This window comes from Nyctereutes procyonoides, unplaced genomic scaffold, assembly GCF_905146905.1.
Source record: "Nyctereutes procyonoides isolate TBG_1078 unplaced genomic scaffold, NYPRO_anot_genome, whole genome shotgun sequence".
NCBI lineage: Eukaryota > Metazoa > Chordata > Mammalia > Carnivora > Canidae > Nyctereutes > Nyctereutes procyonoides.
Genome location: NW_026575040.1, coordinates 8,136,493 through 8,152,938, shown reverse-complemented (window position 1 = coordinate 8,152,938; position 16,446 = coordinate 8,136,493). Strand labels below are relative to the sequence as shown.

The 16,446-nt window shown below is 54.2% G+C and overlaps 1 protein-coding gene across 1 annotated transcript in view; it reads right to left on the bottom strand.

Moving 5' to 3' along the window:
* The window catches only part of ITGA11 (integrin subunit alpha 11), a 114,612-nt gene that overhangs the window by 22,922 nt on the left and 75,244 nt on the right, over positions 1-16,446 (bottom strand). The window contains exons 11-16 of the mRNA XM_055319642.1: positions 12,756-12,900; positions 9,092-9,240; positions 4,607-4,747; positions 4,148-4,351; positions 3,423-3,553; positions 465-631 (exon numbers count right to left, since the gene is read on the bottom strand). Of these exons, the coding sequence (XP_055175617.1) occupies positions 465-631; positions 3,423-3,553; positions 4,148-4,351; positions 4,607-4,747; positions 9,092-9,240; positions 12,756-12,900 (937 nt within the window). The remainder of the gene's footprint in view (positions 1-464; positions 632-3,422; positions 3,554-4,147; positions 4,352-4,606; positions 4,748-9,091; positions 9,241-12,755; positions 12,901-16,446) is intronic.

Sequence of the window (16,446 nt, the reverse complement as noted above, 5' to 3'; positions counted from 1 at the left end):
AAGTGATGGTCCTCAGCAGGAAATGCCCTGCCGCAGATGCATACTCACTCTGCACGGTGACCACTGCACCTGGGGCCTTCGTCTGTCTGACCCTCTTGGTTCCTGCTCCCTCTCTGGGCTCAGATTCTTTCTCTGCATCCAGGCTGCCCCTGTTTGCTTCGCTGCTTCCAAGTCCCTGTTCTGAATCCAAATTTTGCACCCCAACTATTTCCTTCTTCCCCCGGCCTCTCCCTTGTTGGTCACTGCTGCAGACTGCCACTCTCACCCTGTCATATCTCCTTCTTGGCTCCTTGGAATTAGGTCATCAAATGTGGTCATTAAGGTGGCTCAAGGGGTGACCTGGCACTTGAAAACCATTTCAGTGAAAGCCCAGGTTTTAAAGCAGGGCAATCCCAAAGTCCACAGGGGAGACTGGGGCTGGCAGCAGGAGGTAGGAGGTGGGAGTGGGGAGGAGCCTGGTTTACCGACTGTGTCCTTCTCGAAATGGGGTGCCAGGAAAATGGGTGTGAAGCAGAGGAAGGCGGCCAGGCAGGTGGCGTCCCTGCCGCTGCGTTTGCAATCCCTGTGGAAGATGTTGATCTTGGATGGCTCAAAGTGGAGGCTGGCATTGATCTGAACCACCGGACGGGACCTGGAGCAGAAGAACACTTGGCTGGGGGTTGGGGTACTTGGCCGCCCCTGGAACCCAGGGAGAGGGAAGGGGGGAGATGTGGGGCAGCAGGCGGAAATGAATCTGTACACCTTTGGCGGAGGGCAGACAGGGCCCCAGATGTAAAAATATTGGGCAAAAAAGTGACGGGCAGGTGGAGGGCAGGCATGTAGCCCCAGAGCCGCCCTTCATCATCTCCTAGCGGTTGTACTTGCTGCAGACCACAATGACTGCCTCGTGTGTCCTCACCCCATCCCTGGAAATTCATTAGAATACTCTGGAGAGTTTTAAAAGAATCCTGATGCCCAATTTGCCCTCCAGGGCAAATCCGATCAGAATTGGCATCAAAATGTCTGAAAGCAGTGCTTCTTGAGTTTTGATGTTTGCACAACTGCAGGGGTGGGGTGGGGGTGGATCTTTAACGTGTAGATCCTGACTCCCCACAGGCCCACACGGATTCCACATTTCAAGTAAGTCCTCCACGATGCTTTTGCTGTTGGTCTGGGACCAAACTTTGAAGAGCAAGGAGTTAAAGCTCCCAGGTGATTGCCACGTGCAGCCAAAGTGGAGAGCCACTCCCTGTTCCAGAGATTCCCCACGTCTCCACTGGACACTACCCTAGGGGCAGTCACGGAAAAGCAAATTTAGTCTTCCATTGGCCTAAGAAAAACATAATCAGAGAAGGAAGTGTCCTGCGTCTCCACACCATGCATTTATATAAAAAGAGGTGAGTGTAGTGTGATTTAGATGTTTCTGAATTTTTGCACAATTATCTGTGCTGATGCTCTGCTCCTAGCATAAGGGGGCTGGGGCCTCCCCCCTGCGCTGTGCAGTGGCTGGGGTGGCTTGAGTCTTGGCTCTACTGGTTCCCCAGGCACCTTGGGCAGGTCCCATGATCTCTCTGAGGGGGATGTGGGAATCAAAGGAGGTCAGTGAGAGGAGCCCTTTGACAGTGTGGAGTGCTGTGTAAACATCCTAGCTTACACTGGTGCCTTTCAAACGTGGCTGCCCACGAGAGACAAACACTTGGGGATTCTTTCAAGCTTACTCCTACCCAGGCCCCTTCCCTAGAAACTCTGTTTTATGTGGTCTGGGTAAAGCCTGGGCTATGAGGGTTTGCAAAGCTGCCCAGTTTGTGACAACGTGGATGGACCTAGAAGGGTATGAGCTAAGCGAAATAAGCCCGACAGAGACAGACAAATACTGGGTGATTTCACTTATATGCGAAAAATCTAAAAAAAAAAAAAAAAAAAAAAAAAAAAAAACCTAAAAAAATTTAAAAACCAGAACAAATGAATAAACAAACAAAAACAGAATCAGACCTAGAAATACAGAGAACAAAGGGAAGGTTACCAGAGGGGAGGGGCTGGGGGGCTGGGCAAAATGGGTGGGTGGGGGGAAGGAAGGGGAGGAAAGAGGAGTGGGAGGTACAGGCTTCCAGCTGCGGAATGTGGGAGTCATGGGGATGAAAGGCACCCCGTAAGGAATACAGCCACTGACACTGTAATAGGGGATGGTGAGGGATGGGAGCTACCCTGTGGCCAGCACAGCATAACCTATAAACTTGCCGAATCACTATGTTGTACGCCTGAGATTAATGGAACATGTACATCACCTATACTTACATAAAAAGAAAGAATAAAAAAGGAGAAAAGCAGCCCTGGGAATCCTAATGGGGCAGTTTGAGGTCTGTGGGGTTTGATCACACAGTCTTCCCAGAAGGTTCCAGCTCACAATTTCAGCCCTAGGAACATAGCACTTAGGTTTAGACCTCAAAAGCTAGAGCTGGACTGGGTCCTTTCCACCAGATTGGCTCTCTTGGGGTGTGTGTGTGTGTGTGTCTTGTTTCCCGTAAAGCACTCAGTCTGTGTGTCACCCTACGCACCTGCTAGGTCAGGTCTACCTCCTACCCTGGGTCTTGGTCATCTGTTCTTGTTTCCTGGCTGGAACCAACCCAGTGAATACCTTTACCGCCCAAGCTGCTCTTGCTGCTGCTGCCACCCCCAAAGATCCATGAGCCCCCACATGTGGAGCAGACCTTCACCCCCAGGGCCGCCTTTAGAGGGCCAGGGGACACCCCCCCGGGGGTGTGGGGCAGCCGATGCTCTGGCCATGGCAAACAGAGGATACAAGGGGATATGAGGAACCCCCCCCCACAAGATACACTACACTCTTTCCACCCCTATAATGGTCTGTTGCAAGAAGCAGAGGTGCATCCTGCCTCACTGGAGATCCCATGAATGAGCAGCGGGTGCCAACTGGTTCAGTGATGCCCCCCCCACTCACATTGCTCCTCTTTTCTGCTCCAGGGTCCTTGGTCCCTACTTCTGCCTCTGGGATGAGGTCACTTGGGAAGCATTACTCATGAGCTCTAGTCTCGGGCTCTGTTTCCTAGGGTACCTGGGCTAAGACATCTCCCAACCAGGCTGTAATATTTTTGATGACTGAGGGCAGGTCCACTTTTTTACTGTCCCTGTGAAGTTGTAGGATACCTCTGTGTAATGCCTTTTTTAAGTTATATGAAAAACGCGATGGGGCGCCTGGGTGGCTCAGTGGTTGAGCGTCTGCCCTCAGCTCGGGGCATGATCCTGGAGTCCTGGGATCGAGTCCTGCATAGGGCTACCCTGCAGGACTCCTGCTTCTCCCTCTGCCTGTGTCTCTGCCTCTCTGTCTCTGTGTCTCTCATGAATAAAAAAATAAAATCTTAAACAACAACAACAACCCGGTGTCCATCATGATCCCCAGAAGAGCCGAGAGAAGCAGGAGAACCAACCACAAAATCACAGCGTTGCCCAGGGCGCCCACCGCCAGGTCGACGAGCCCATCCTCATTGAGGTCCAGTTGCCCATGGATGCTGCAGCCAAAATACTGGAGACCGGGAGCCAAGTCAGAGGCTGCGATTCTCTGCAGGGAGCGGGAAGAGAGAGCCCGGTGTGGGTGCTGTTAGCACAGGGCGGGGCGGGGCGGCCCTCAGGGAAGCCAGGATTGGGAGCATCAGAGAGAGCCCACATGGAACCATCAGGAATCGTCCCCAGCTCAAAGCTATGCCCTCTCCTGCTCCGTTATGTCACCTGCTGTCAAGTCCCGGCACCTCTGACCACACGTACTGGGCCACCTTAGTAGGAAAATACGTAGGCCAAAATGATGATCCTGGGGGGCACGGGACCTGAGATGGGTGCCTCTTGAGGGGAGCAAGGTTTCAGGGAGGAGCAAGCCCACGTGGGAATTCCCACTCGCGGTCCACGGCCTGCACGGGCGTGCAGGGGGAGTGAGGTCCGGGTCCCCGGGGAGGGGGCTTTGCTGTCGCAGGGGGGACACAGGTAAGCAGGCTGCCGGCAGCGGTGATGGGACCGTCCTGAAGACAAAAGCTCCCATTTGGAAATCCCGACCTGAGGTCAGCAGGGCTGGGATAGACTGGAGTCCCTTCCTGCAGGAGGACACGGCCTCCTGGGTGACCAGGACTCGGGGCAGCCCCAGCCGCTTGGCAGGGAGCCTCACCTGCTTCGGCGTCTTTAGGATGCTGGCCTGGAAGCCGTGGAAGACGTAGATGGCTCCTCCGTGGTTGTCCTCCAGGGGCGCTCCCACCACCACGTCGCTGTAGGAATCTTGATTGAGGTCCCGGACCGCGGCGATGCACGCCCCGAATCGGGCATTCTGGTAGCCGTGGGAATCCTCCAGCGTCCCGTTGTAAACAAACCGGTTCTGCAAAACACGGGTGGGAAAAGGCTCAGGGGGACGAGCAAGGGTGCTCAAGGACAGGTCCCCTCTGCCTGCAGCCCCCTGTCCCCCCCACCCCCATTTCCCCCGGGGAATCCTCTCTCCGGCTACCTGAGCCCCGTGGTGGCGGCAACAGAGGAGGGTCCTGCTCTCCCCGGCCTGGCTCCGCAGGTGGCCCAGTTCCCCCACCTGCGCCCAGTGAGGGCAGGGCCCAGGTGCCTGGGGGGACCCCAGCAGTACCTGTCTCAGGTTGTAGACGTAGACCCGGCCCCGCTCTCGGCCCTCGCTGAAGTACATGGGGGCGCCCACCAGCAGGACATCGGTCACCCCGTCGCTGTCGATGTCCACCGAGGTGATCTCACTCCCATAGTAGGAGCCTATCTGCAGCACAAGGGGAGGGTGGGCTGTGCTGTCCCGGGAGCCGGGGACAGCCTTCCTCCCGGAATCGGGGTGAACAAAGGAGGGGTCTTGTCCCTCTCGCCTCCTCTCCCCACCGTGGCGTGGGCTCACCTGTTTTCTTTTCTTTTTTTATTTTTTTGACTCACCTGTTTTCTTTCTTTTTTTTTTTTGACTCACCCGTTTTCACCTGGTCCCACCCTGCTGACTTTTCTCCTATCATCCACCGCCCCCCAAGCTCCTGCTTCCTTCTTTCAATTGGTTAATTGTATTGATTGCCATTGGTTCTGTTGGTAAGCCAGTATGATGGCAAAAATGAACAAGATAAGAAAAAGGTATGAAGAAGAAAATAAAAGTCACTCTTTGTCCCAACATCCAATTATAACTCCCACCAACATTTTAGTGCATTTTTGTTCAGTCTGTTTTGTCCAGGGTGTGTGTGGCTGGTTTGTGTGTGCGTATATGGTTTTATTTTTATAACCTGGGATCACAGTGTATATATATATATATATATATATATATATATATATATATATATATACACACATATAATTTAATATACAATTTAATATATACAGTGTATATATATAGCTTATATGATTTATTTTATTTTATATGTATATGATTTTATATGTATTTATATTTATATTTTATATGTATATGTATATGATTTATTTTATTTTATATGTATAATACATATACATATAATTAAATATACAATTTAATATATATAGTGTATATATATAGTTTTTTTATATATAGTTTATATATGATTTATTTTATTTTATTTTATACTTATATGATTTTATTTATTTATTTATTTATTTATTTATTTTTTAAGCATATTATTTATTTATTCATAGAGACACACAGAGAGAGAGGCAGAGACACAGGCAGAGGGAGGAGCAGGCTCCATGCAGGGAGCCTGATGTGGAACTCGATCCCGGGTCTCTGGGATCACGCCCTGGGCTGGAGGCGGTGCTAAACCCGCTGAGCCACCAGGGCTGCCCTACTTATATGATTTTATACGTATTTATATTTATATTTTATATGTATATGATTTATTTTATTTTATATGTATAATACATATACATATAATTAAATACACAATTTAATATATACAGTGTGTATATATATATAGTTTATATATGATTTATTTTATTTTTTAACATTTTATTTATTTATCCATGAGAAACACAGAGAGAAAGGCAGAGACATAGGCAGAGGGAGAAGCAGGCTCCCTGTGGGGAGCCCGATGTGGGACTGGATCTCAGGACCCTGGGATCATGACCTGAGCCAGAGGCAGACGCTCAACCGCTGAGCCACCCAGGTGTCCCTATATATGATTTTTAAATCAAACAATAGATCATGAGCAATTTCTCCATGATGTGTTATATTTTTTCCTACAATATGATCACTGGTGGTTCTATAATATTCTAATCACGCATATGCTGCATGTGTATAACCAATCCTCTTGTGGGACATTTGGCTTGTTTCAATTTTTTTTAAAGATTTTATTTATTTATTCATGAAAGGCACAGAGAGAGAGAGAGAGAGAGAGAGAGAGAGAGAGAGAGGCAGAGACACAGGCAGAGGAGAAGCAGGCTCCATGCAGGGAGCCCGATGTGGGACTCGATCCTGGAACTCTAGGATCACACCCTGGGCCGAAGGCAGGCGCCAAACCGCTGAGCCACCCAGGGATCCCCCTCGTTTCAATTTTTAATGTTACAAATAACTCTGGGATTAGCACCTGGGATGGGGGATTATGGTTTCTTTTCAGCATTTGAGCGCCCACTTTGTTCCCCTCCCCGCTTGGGTGCCCATGGCCCCCATTTCAATGAGGGTGACACCCACTTAGTCTGAAACCTGAGAGTCCTCCCTAGCTCCACCGCCCCCTCTCCCACGCACAGTCTCCCAGCAAGCCCTGCCTGGTCCACGCCAAACACGTCCTACTTCCCTCCTCTGCTGCGTCTTCTCCGGGTGAGGCACCTGCCGGAGGACCCCCTGCCTCACCCTCCAGTCTGCCCCCCTCCCTGGGCAACCAGAGTGGCTTCTAGCAGCTGACCACACCACTGCCTTGCTTTCAGAGGGGGTGCACGGGGAAGTCCACATTCTGCTCTGATGGACTCTGATGGACCCACCTCCCTCCCTATCCAGCCTCTGTGTCCTCCCCCACCCCCAAGCTCCCACACTCTCCCTTGACATTCCCAGTGATTTCTCCAAAAGCCAGGCTCTGGCTGGCTTCCAGGCTTCCCTCTGTACTTTACTCTTGTCTGCACTCCTCTCCTCTTCTCCCTCCTGGATAATGTCTAACATCCTCAGCTCACTTCCTGTTAGACTCTCGCCCTGCCCTGCCCTGCCTGCAATGGGTACCCCTCCTCCATCTGCCCCCCCCCCAGCCCCACACCAGCACCTGCTTCCCCCTACGGAGAGTGCTGTGTCCCCTCCACACCTGAGTATGATAATAATATAATACATATAATCAATATGTATTGAACAAATGGGTCACTTGGGAAGGATGAAGGAGCTCTTTGCATGGACAGACCCTGTGTGACATGCTTTATAGCCTCAGTTGGCTCATGTGAGCCTCTTGCTACCTTAGGAGAGATCACCCTCCTCATTTTACAGGGAATGAACTGAAATCACTCGCCCAAGGTCAGAAGGTTGGCCACAGCCAAACTGGGTTGAGACTCCAGTCTGACACCTGAGCCCATGACACTCCCTCCCCCGCTGCCTCCTGGCTCAGAGTGCTTTGAGGAGCAATCTATCTTCAAGTATTAAGAGCTTTTAACTGAGAAAAGAGAGAAATACAGAAGAGAGGAGAATGGAGATCTCAACACGGGGTGGGGGAGGGAAGAGCTATCCCCTCTGTAAAGTAATTAAGAGGCAGACAGTGCAAATAAGGGAGCAGGGAAGGGAGACTTTTGTCTAAATATGTAGCCTCAGCTATGTGGGTCACGGTGATTTGGAATCCACTTAATTTAGCTGCCTTCAGCGCTGCGGTTTCTCGTTCGGATGTTGGAGGCGGAACCGGGCAGTAAAAATGTTATAAATTCATCAGCAAATTCCCTCCAGCTCTCAAGGTCTAGCCCTGGATTCCCGAAAGAGCCGGCCCTGTGCAGAGTGTGGGCAGGCAGGATGGAGGCCGGGGGACGGAGCCATGCCCTGGGCTGCCAGTGCCCTTGAGGTGGGAAGAGGAACAGTGGCTGCCTGAGCCAGAGGGATTTAGGTTAGACCCAGCGAGGAGCTTGTCCTCATGGTGACAGGCCAAGGGCAGTAAAAGATGCAGGAGACAGGGCTGTTCCTGGGGGGACAGTTCTCCGCAGAGCTGAGGGTGAGCTGGGGATGATGGTATGGGCCTGGCTAGGGCCCAGGTCAGGCCCGGGATGCTGTGGATGCTGCGTGCAGCCAGGAGGGGTGTATGTGTGTGTGTGTGTGTGTGTGTGTGTGTGTGTGTGTGTGTGTGTATGTGTACGTGCGCACACACGCGTGCTGGCTTTGGGGTTGTCAGGGGTCAGGAGGTAGCATGAAGCTGAGCCACACCAAGAGTCCTCAGTTCTAAACCTGACCCAGCCTTGAATCCACCGGGTCACTTTGGAAAAGCTACGTGGCTTCTTGGGACCACTGTCTTCCTCGGCTATTGGAATGACTTGGATCAGAACCCTGTTTTCTGATCTTCCCACCACCAGTGCTCCTATCCTAGCTTCACAACTGGCACGCATGACCATCCAACACGGGACTCTGAGCAACACAGTGCCATTCCCAGGCGGCCTGGGCGGGGGTGGGGGGTGGCGCTGGCGGCTCTAGCCTTCTGCATTGTTCCCATTCCAGGGACAGGAAAGAAGCTGGTGTGCCCGTGAACCCAGGGGGCCTCATTGCAGCAGGGCCGGGGCGGGGTGGGGGGGGGGATGCTGCAGCTGCTCCCACTGTTGGCAGCGTGAAGGTGGCTTGAGGAATGTGACAGTCCCTCAGGATGCCCAGGGGCCCTGGCAGCCCGAGCTGGGGAGCCACAGCCGGGATCCTGCCTCTAACCTGAACCCTTTACATGAATGGAGAGAAGCTGGCTGTCGGGGACAAAGGTCTGGCCCCAGAAACAAGAGGTCCACGAAATGGAGATAAGCAAGCTCTCCTAGGTTTCCTTGCTGTAGCAAGGACCAGGGCCTGGCTTTCTGGAGAAGGGATAGTCCAGCTCCAAGGCTGGTATGCACCCCCCACCCCGACTGGAGTCACTCCACTCCGGAGTCCTCACCAGCCCAGCCTCCCCGCCTCCCCCCTGTGTATGCCCTCCCACGGCGCCCTACCTCCACCCCCAGACTCCCCCTTCATTACCTGCTCACCCCGCAGGGCCTGGTGGATGGTGAGACTCCTGTTGTTGTGCATGGTGAACAGGATGGCTTTGCCCGTGTGGTTGAACCGGGGTGCTCCTGCCACGTACACCCACCCCTGCCTGGAGGACATGACCGACGTGACGGTGTACCCTGCCACAGGAGGAAACAGGCTGGTCTCTGCCCCAGCTCCTCAGCTGTGCCTGAGCACAGGCCAGTCAGGGCAGGCTGAGCCGGTGCAGACCTGCAGGGTGGTCACTCCTAGGTACAACTGGGGAAGCCTGAAAGAGGCAGAGCTCAGGATGGGGCTTTGGAGGGTGAACAGAATTCAAGCACCCCGGCCCCAGCTGGAGGCACCAAGGCAGCCGGGTGAGGCTGCTGAAAGGCACTGTTGACCTGGAGGGTGCACCCCCTCCTTCACCGGAGTCCCGAGTCCCGCGTGTGTTGGGGAGCAGGGAGGAGGGAGACAGTGAACCCAAGCTGGGCTTCATTACATATTGGGCAGGCTTTGGTTTTGATCCCCACCAGTTGTCTGTCTGGGGACCAGCCGGTGTTGTCCTCATCAGTGTAACCTGCTGGAATGTGGTTCATGGAGAACCACAGCACTGGCGGCCAGGTGGAGGGAGCTGCCCCGGTGGGCATCGATGAGGGGTCCTTGCAGTCCCAGAACTTTGCAGACTCAAAGGTGCGCTCGAGCCCCTAGGCTCCTCTTAGTCCCAGACATACACTACGCAAGCAAGGAAGAAATGGAAGCCAGGGGATCTTCTGGAAAGGCCACCACTCCATGCCCTCGGGCTGGCTTTGCCGGTTGGCTGTGAATCTCAAGGCAGAGCCTAGAGCCCCCTTTCTGCCCGATGGCCTCGGGTACTGGATCCCAGTTTTTAGATGCGTTTGTTGGCAGTTCCTGGACCGTCTCTGGCAAATGGATGTCTCCCCCTGCCATGTGTGCGTGTGTGAGTGTGTGTGGGTAAGGGTGCCACCATGGTCCACTGGTTGCTCAGACAGAGGCTGCAGGATGCATAGACGAGTTCACTGAGTGGCTGGGAGTGCGGATGCAGGACGGTGAGCTACTCTGGTTCCAGACACACTTTTGACTCTTAGAGCTGTATCCTGGGGACTGGGGCTTGAAAGGTCAGTGAAGCAGGAGGTAGCACAGGCTGATATGGCTGTGTATTAGCACAATCATAAATATATGAGGGTATAAATATATGACCTCATGGTGTGGGGTCAGCTTGTTTGCTTGCTTGCTTTTTCTCTCTTTTCTCTTTATTTTTAGGAGGGGAGGGGCAAAGGGAGAGAGAATCTCCACACTCAACTTGGAGCCCGACTCAGGGCTCCATCTCCCAACCCCGAGGTCATGACCTGAGCCCAAATCAAGAGCCCAACGCTCAGCTGACCCAGGGGTGCCACCCAGGCACCCGCCAAGCTTTCTTTTGAGCTCCCAATGGCACTACTGAAAACGTTCTCAATTAGCCCCTGGCTCTGGGCTTCCTCAGAAGGGGGGACAGTGGATGTGGGAGGGGCTTGGGGGCCAAATGTCCTGGAAGCACGCGTGGGCCGCCTTTCAAAGCAGCATGAAGCATTGAGAGCTTCCTGCTTCCCACAGTCTGCTGGCTGTGGCTTCAGTTTCCGTGTGGTTCTTTGGCCAGCAGGCAGGGCCATCCTGACAGCTGGATCGACCTCCCAGAAGGCCTGACAAGATGACGGGGGAAGACCCGTGGCCAGAAGTCCACACAGCTTCCTTGTGTGGAGGCGGAGAGCCTGGCCTCCTGAGGTCCTTCCTCTAGAGTCCTGCTCTCTCTCCCTTGGGGCACATAGAAAGGAATCTTCCAGAGATCCCAGACACTGTCCTCGTGGCTGAGCCCCAGAGGGAGGAGAAGAGAGAGGCATTCCTTCAGGATTCCCACCCAAGATGGTTGGGCCTTGCAAGGGATTTGCAGCCTGGCTCTGCCCCACCAGGGTCTCCTGGGAGGAGGAAGACAGCTCTGCTGGGCCAGGAGAGACGGTGGCGGGAGACTCATCTTGCTACCCTCTCACTCAGATACCTTCACTGTCTCCCTACTGCTAGCATAAAAAAGCGCCAACTCCTCAACCCGGCATTCGAGGCCTCCAGCTACAGCCTGCCCTAACCTGCCTTCCCCTTCCTGCTGCAGCCCTCTGCCCCAGCCTGACCTGTCTACTTCCTGGGTCCTGAACCTGCTGAGCACTTTCCACACCTCCCTCCTTCTCTTGGACCTTTTTGGCTTCTTCAGTCTCTTCCTGCCCCAGGGACCTGGTGCAGACCCCAGCACAATCCCAGGAGTGGCCAGGGTGTGCGGCCACTGGAGTGTGATGACCCACAGCGTTTGTCTCAATCCCTTGGGCCCTGGGTGCTGATGTAATCTCCCTGATATTTAAGGCAACTGCACCACCATCCCTTACGTGGTGTCCCCACTTGTCTACACAGTGCTGAGCACGTGGGAGGAGCACAAGCCGTCGCGGTTGATTCGCACTGAATGAGCGCCAGCCTTCGTTCTTCTGACATCTCTTCTAGCGTCTGGGTATCTGCCAGGGCAGGGGCTCCGATCTCTCCCTTCTTTTCTATGCTCGCATCTGAACTCTGGCCCCATGTGCATTATAGTTTGTACCTGTGCACCTGTCTCTCCCCCACTGGCTGAGAAGCAGCTGGAAGGCAGACGCTGGGTCCCGCTTGCTATTGCGTTTGGAGGGCATAGGCCACAGGTGCGCTTTACGCAGTTGAGGTTTAATATCTGTTGAGTAAAGTGGAGCCCAGGCCCTGGGGCCAGGTAGTGCTGGGAAGTTTCTAGGGCCTTACACCTCTGTGTTTCCCAGGCAAGTCCTGATTCTAGCATTCTGTGGTCAGCTCAGGGTCCCAGAGTTGGAGATGGAGGATGGGGTGGCCACAGTGTGGGCAGCGTCACAGGCAAGGCGTGTGGTTGAAGTGCTGGGGGACAGAGGCAGGGATGACATGGACACGTGGACAGATGTGCCGATTCTGGGTGGCCCGGGCTCTTGGAGTGGGGTCCAAGGAGGCATTAATGATGAGGGACCTCACAGATGGCAGACGTGGCTCAGAGATCATGGGAGCCCCGGCCGTTCCCCGCCTGCTGCCCTTCGCTCTGGCTTGGCCTTTTCAGAAAGGAATCAGCCCTGGCAGCCTCAGCGTGGAGGCCCAGGGCCCCATTCTTCTAGAACTGGAGGTGACTGGGTTCCGTGGGTTAGGGCCTCACAGCTGGGGCCTATCACCATGGGGCCAACTATCTGTGGTTCTCTTTAATGTCTGCTTCCCAAGTGCTTAATGGGAAGTGAGTTGTGCCTTGATTGTGAATATTAGCACATAAAAATGAGGGTAGCTTTCTCCTCGACTTGCACCTTGGCCTTGGGAGGCAGCTCAGTGTGCTCAAACCCCAGTCAAGGCAGAAAGCTTTAAAGACACATGGACAGCTGGCCCAGTGTCTAGAAGCATCAGCTGAACGTCCAGTACAGGTGGCTTGCTTGTCACTAATTCTAACCTGTTGGTCTACAGGTACTGGGTGAAGGGGCAACGGTCCCCGACCTGTGGCTGGACGTTCACAGACTATGCAGACGGAACCCTCGGCTCGGGTGTGGGAGCCCCCGGGGCCCCCCCTGCCCACCACCCAGGAGCCAGGCTCAGCTCGGGCTCTTACCTAGATAGGCACCGTGGTTCTTGAGCTCCTCGGGGAATTCCTTCAGGTAGGACTCTCGGAGGGGGATGACCTTCCCGCCGCTGGTCTCCTTCAGCACAGCCCCGTTCCAGTCGTAGGCACCAACGGCTCCCAGCAGAATCCCGTCCTGACATGGGGGAGGGGCCGTCAGCTAGCATCTCCCGGGGACCCCCGGGGTTCTGCACAATGAGCCCCTACCAGCCACCTCGGGCACCAACCTGACCTGTGTCTCCTGTGTTCATTATTCAACTAACTTCCAGCCGGGATTCTGGACTTTTGAATGAGCCAAGGACCTTCCACCCCATCCTCAGCCTCAATGGGTCAAACAAAGGAATGTTCCAGAAATACATTCCACCTCTGGGACCCAGCCTCTGTTCCTCATTGGACTTCCATATCCCTATAGTCAATCTCCCGTGGCTCTCTCCTCCTCCTGGCCCTCCTTGAAGCCGTGCTCTTGGCCTTGGCCTTCTTCCCTGTTCCCTCATGGTGTCTGAGTTTCTTCCCCGTGTGTGAATCTTACTTCTTCATTTTTTCAGTAAGAATTCATCGTGGGTCTACTGTGTACCAGACACTTGCTTGGTGCTGGGATGCTACCTCTGCCCTCGCAGAGCTCCAAGTATAAACAAACGTCCAGACCAACATACTAGTTGCAAAGTGTGCTGGATGCTACAAGGAGATGTGTAAATACCAGAGGGAGGTGTAGGCTAGGCTGAAATGGGGGTCGGGGGAAGCGTTTTTGAATAAGTGATGCTCACCTGGACACCTGGTGGGGGAGGGGACAGGTGTGCCAAGGCCCTGAGGCTGGGAGGGAGTTTTGAGGCTTTGGTTTTAAGGGGCTGAAAGCTGTTGGATGGGCTGCAGCATGGAGTGAGGGGGGCCAGCACGACTCTGATGAGGCTGGACGGAGAAGCCAGGGCCACATCCGTGATGGCCTGTGCTCCAAGGAAGGGCGCTTGTCTTTAGCTGCAGGGGAAGTTGGTGCTGCAGTGCTTGGACAGGAAGGTGGGCATTCTGGCTCCCTGAGGGCCAGGCTCCCTCTTACTGACTCTAGGGTCCCCTCAATCTCTGGGGTGCCATCACCACCCCACCTCCTTAAATCATCCACAAAGCTAGCAAGTACAGGAAAGCAAACAGCCAGCCCTTAGAAGAGGAGGAGTGACTAGGGACAACAAATGCCTGAGGAGGTGGTGGGAGCAAGCAGGGCCACCTTCATGGGTGACCTTGATGATTCCGGGCTGGGCAGATGGTACCCCAGCTTTGGGCCGTGTGAGCGCTAGCAGGCGAAGTCACCTTTTTTCCCCACCGAACCTCCCTGATTCTGGCTGGGTGTCCTCCCACCACTTGGGGCCCAAGGCACTCCATCTCCCCTTCCCTCCAAAGCGATGGTGCCATTAGGAAAATGTGATTCTGGCCTTGGGATAGTCAGGGCCGTGAGTGACTGTGCAGGCAGGGTCACCAGGTGCCAGTCTCAGTGGAGGGGGCAGGACTCTGAGCCTGGAGCTGACTTTCCATTTCTCATTTCCCAGCGGTCACATTAAAGACAGAAGTTGATCATAGATAAGACTTAAAAAGTCTAATACCCTGGAAGTGGAACCCACCATTCAGACCGAATGTTTTTCCAGCCGTAAGTAAGCCGGTCTCTGGAGAGTCTAATATGCTTGGTTGTATTTAATGTCACACTTTCTAATTAGCTTCCTCCTCCTACTCTGTGTGAGCTGCAGTCTGGGAGCTCCTGATCTGCCAGCCTGGGGGATCAGGGCCAGGGCTTCAGGCTCGCTGCCCATGGCCACCGCCGGTGCTCCTGGTGCTCGTGGGCGTGCTCCCTCCTCGAAGAGTACTTTCTCATCAGCTACCCGTTTGTGAGAGGCCAGCAGGACGGATGTTCATTAATGGCACTTGACAGATGGCATTCAAGCTTCAGAGAGGGAAAGGGACTTGCCCGAGGCTGCACAGCAAGTTGGGGCAGGGCTCGGATTTTGAGCGGGGGGATGATTTGGGCAAGGGGGAAAACACCCACAGGCAGCCCCTGGATCCTGCTTCTCTGCCTTCCCATTGGAGCACCTTCTAGGAGGAGCGTGATGCACAGGCCTCGCCCCTCGCTGTCCCCCCCCATCTCTTTCAGCTGAGTCCAAGTTTGCAGGACCAGGCTCCTTCCTTCATGGAGAGGACTTGGAAGATGAGGTCTTGGCCTTGCAGATGACTGGAAGCCTCCAGGATGCACTGAGGAGGACTGGCTCAGTAGACGTGCCTGGGATTCCACTGGGGAGGCACCTGAGGCCGACCGTTGGAGTTTGGGGATTCCACAGGGACTTCTGCATTTGGCAGTACTGGGCCGGCTGATGGCTTTTGCGGGTTCTTGCCTTACACTCTTTGACCCTGGCAGGGGCTGCATGCTGGTGGTTCCAGGCGGTGGCCCTTTTCCGACAAGCGTCTGTTGCCAGGGAAGGCCTCGCCCAGGACTCTGGCCGAGGGCCGGCTGGGAGGGCAAGCGGAGGCCACCGGGGCACACCTCAGTATGGCACTATCTTTCCCCAGCTCGGGGAGCCTAGACATTTTGAACTTGGAAAAAATCTGGAAGGGCAGGGCCCACAAAGAGGGTTGAAGCCTTGACAGAGGAAGCCAGGCATGCAGGCCCAGCTGGAAAGCAAATGGCAGGGCGTTGCAGGGCAGAGGCTTGTCATCCCACACTCCAGGCCTGGCACCAGCTTCCTGATTTATGGCCTCCTCTCCCGTGGGGCCAGCTGAGCTCCCATCAGGTATTGCCCGGGTGTGCCTGGGTGGCCTCGCACACGGATCCTTGGCATAAGCTGACTTTTCTGGTGCCCTGCATAGAAATGAGGATGCAGGCATGGTGGCCCTCAGCAGGTCCAAGGCCAAGTCCGTGCCCTCCCTACAGACAACCCTTACCTGTATTCACTTGAGCGAAGCACCTGCCATGAGACTCTGCTAGCTCAGCTCTTAGCTGCCTTCTGCCCTGGCCTCTGCAGCAGTCTTGCCTTCCTAGCTGAGCCAAATGCTCCCTGGGCATGTGACCATATCTTCTCAAACTGTGTCCCAGCCAGTTCGTGTCCCCAGCTGGGGGTGAGGGAGGGGCAGGCATATCCCTAGCACTGGAAACAGCATAGTCTAGGGCAGTGGTTCCCAAATGGGGGCAGTTCAGCCCCCAGGCCATATTTGGCAATGTCTGGAAACAGTTTTGGTCGTCAGAGCTGGGGGTGATGTTGGGGTTGGTATGGCATCTCGTGGGTAGTGGCCAGTGCTGCTGCCTACAAAACACAGGATAGTCCCAAAGAATTGCCCTGCCTAAACTGTCAGTTGGGCTGAGGCTGAGAATCCCTGGTCTGGAGCTTAGAGCATGAAGACTCGAGTCAGACATTCCTGGGTTGCAGTTTCAGCTTCAGGTCTTCTAGCTGTGTGACCTTGGGCAAGCTTCTCTCTCTCTCCCTCCCTCCCTCTCTGGCTCTTTCTCTCTCTCTCTGGTGCTCTGTCTCAGCCTCAGCTGTAAATCGTTTTGTGGTGAGAATTAACATTTTTAATTCTTAGCATGGTGCTTGGCAGCCAATAAGGCCTCAGTATATAGTAGCTCTTCTCATCCTTTTATTCATCCATAAAACCCCGGGGAGGCAGGAGTCAAAGAAGCAGATCTCACAGTTAGGTTGGTGCTGCAGATGAC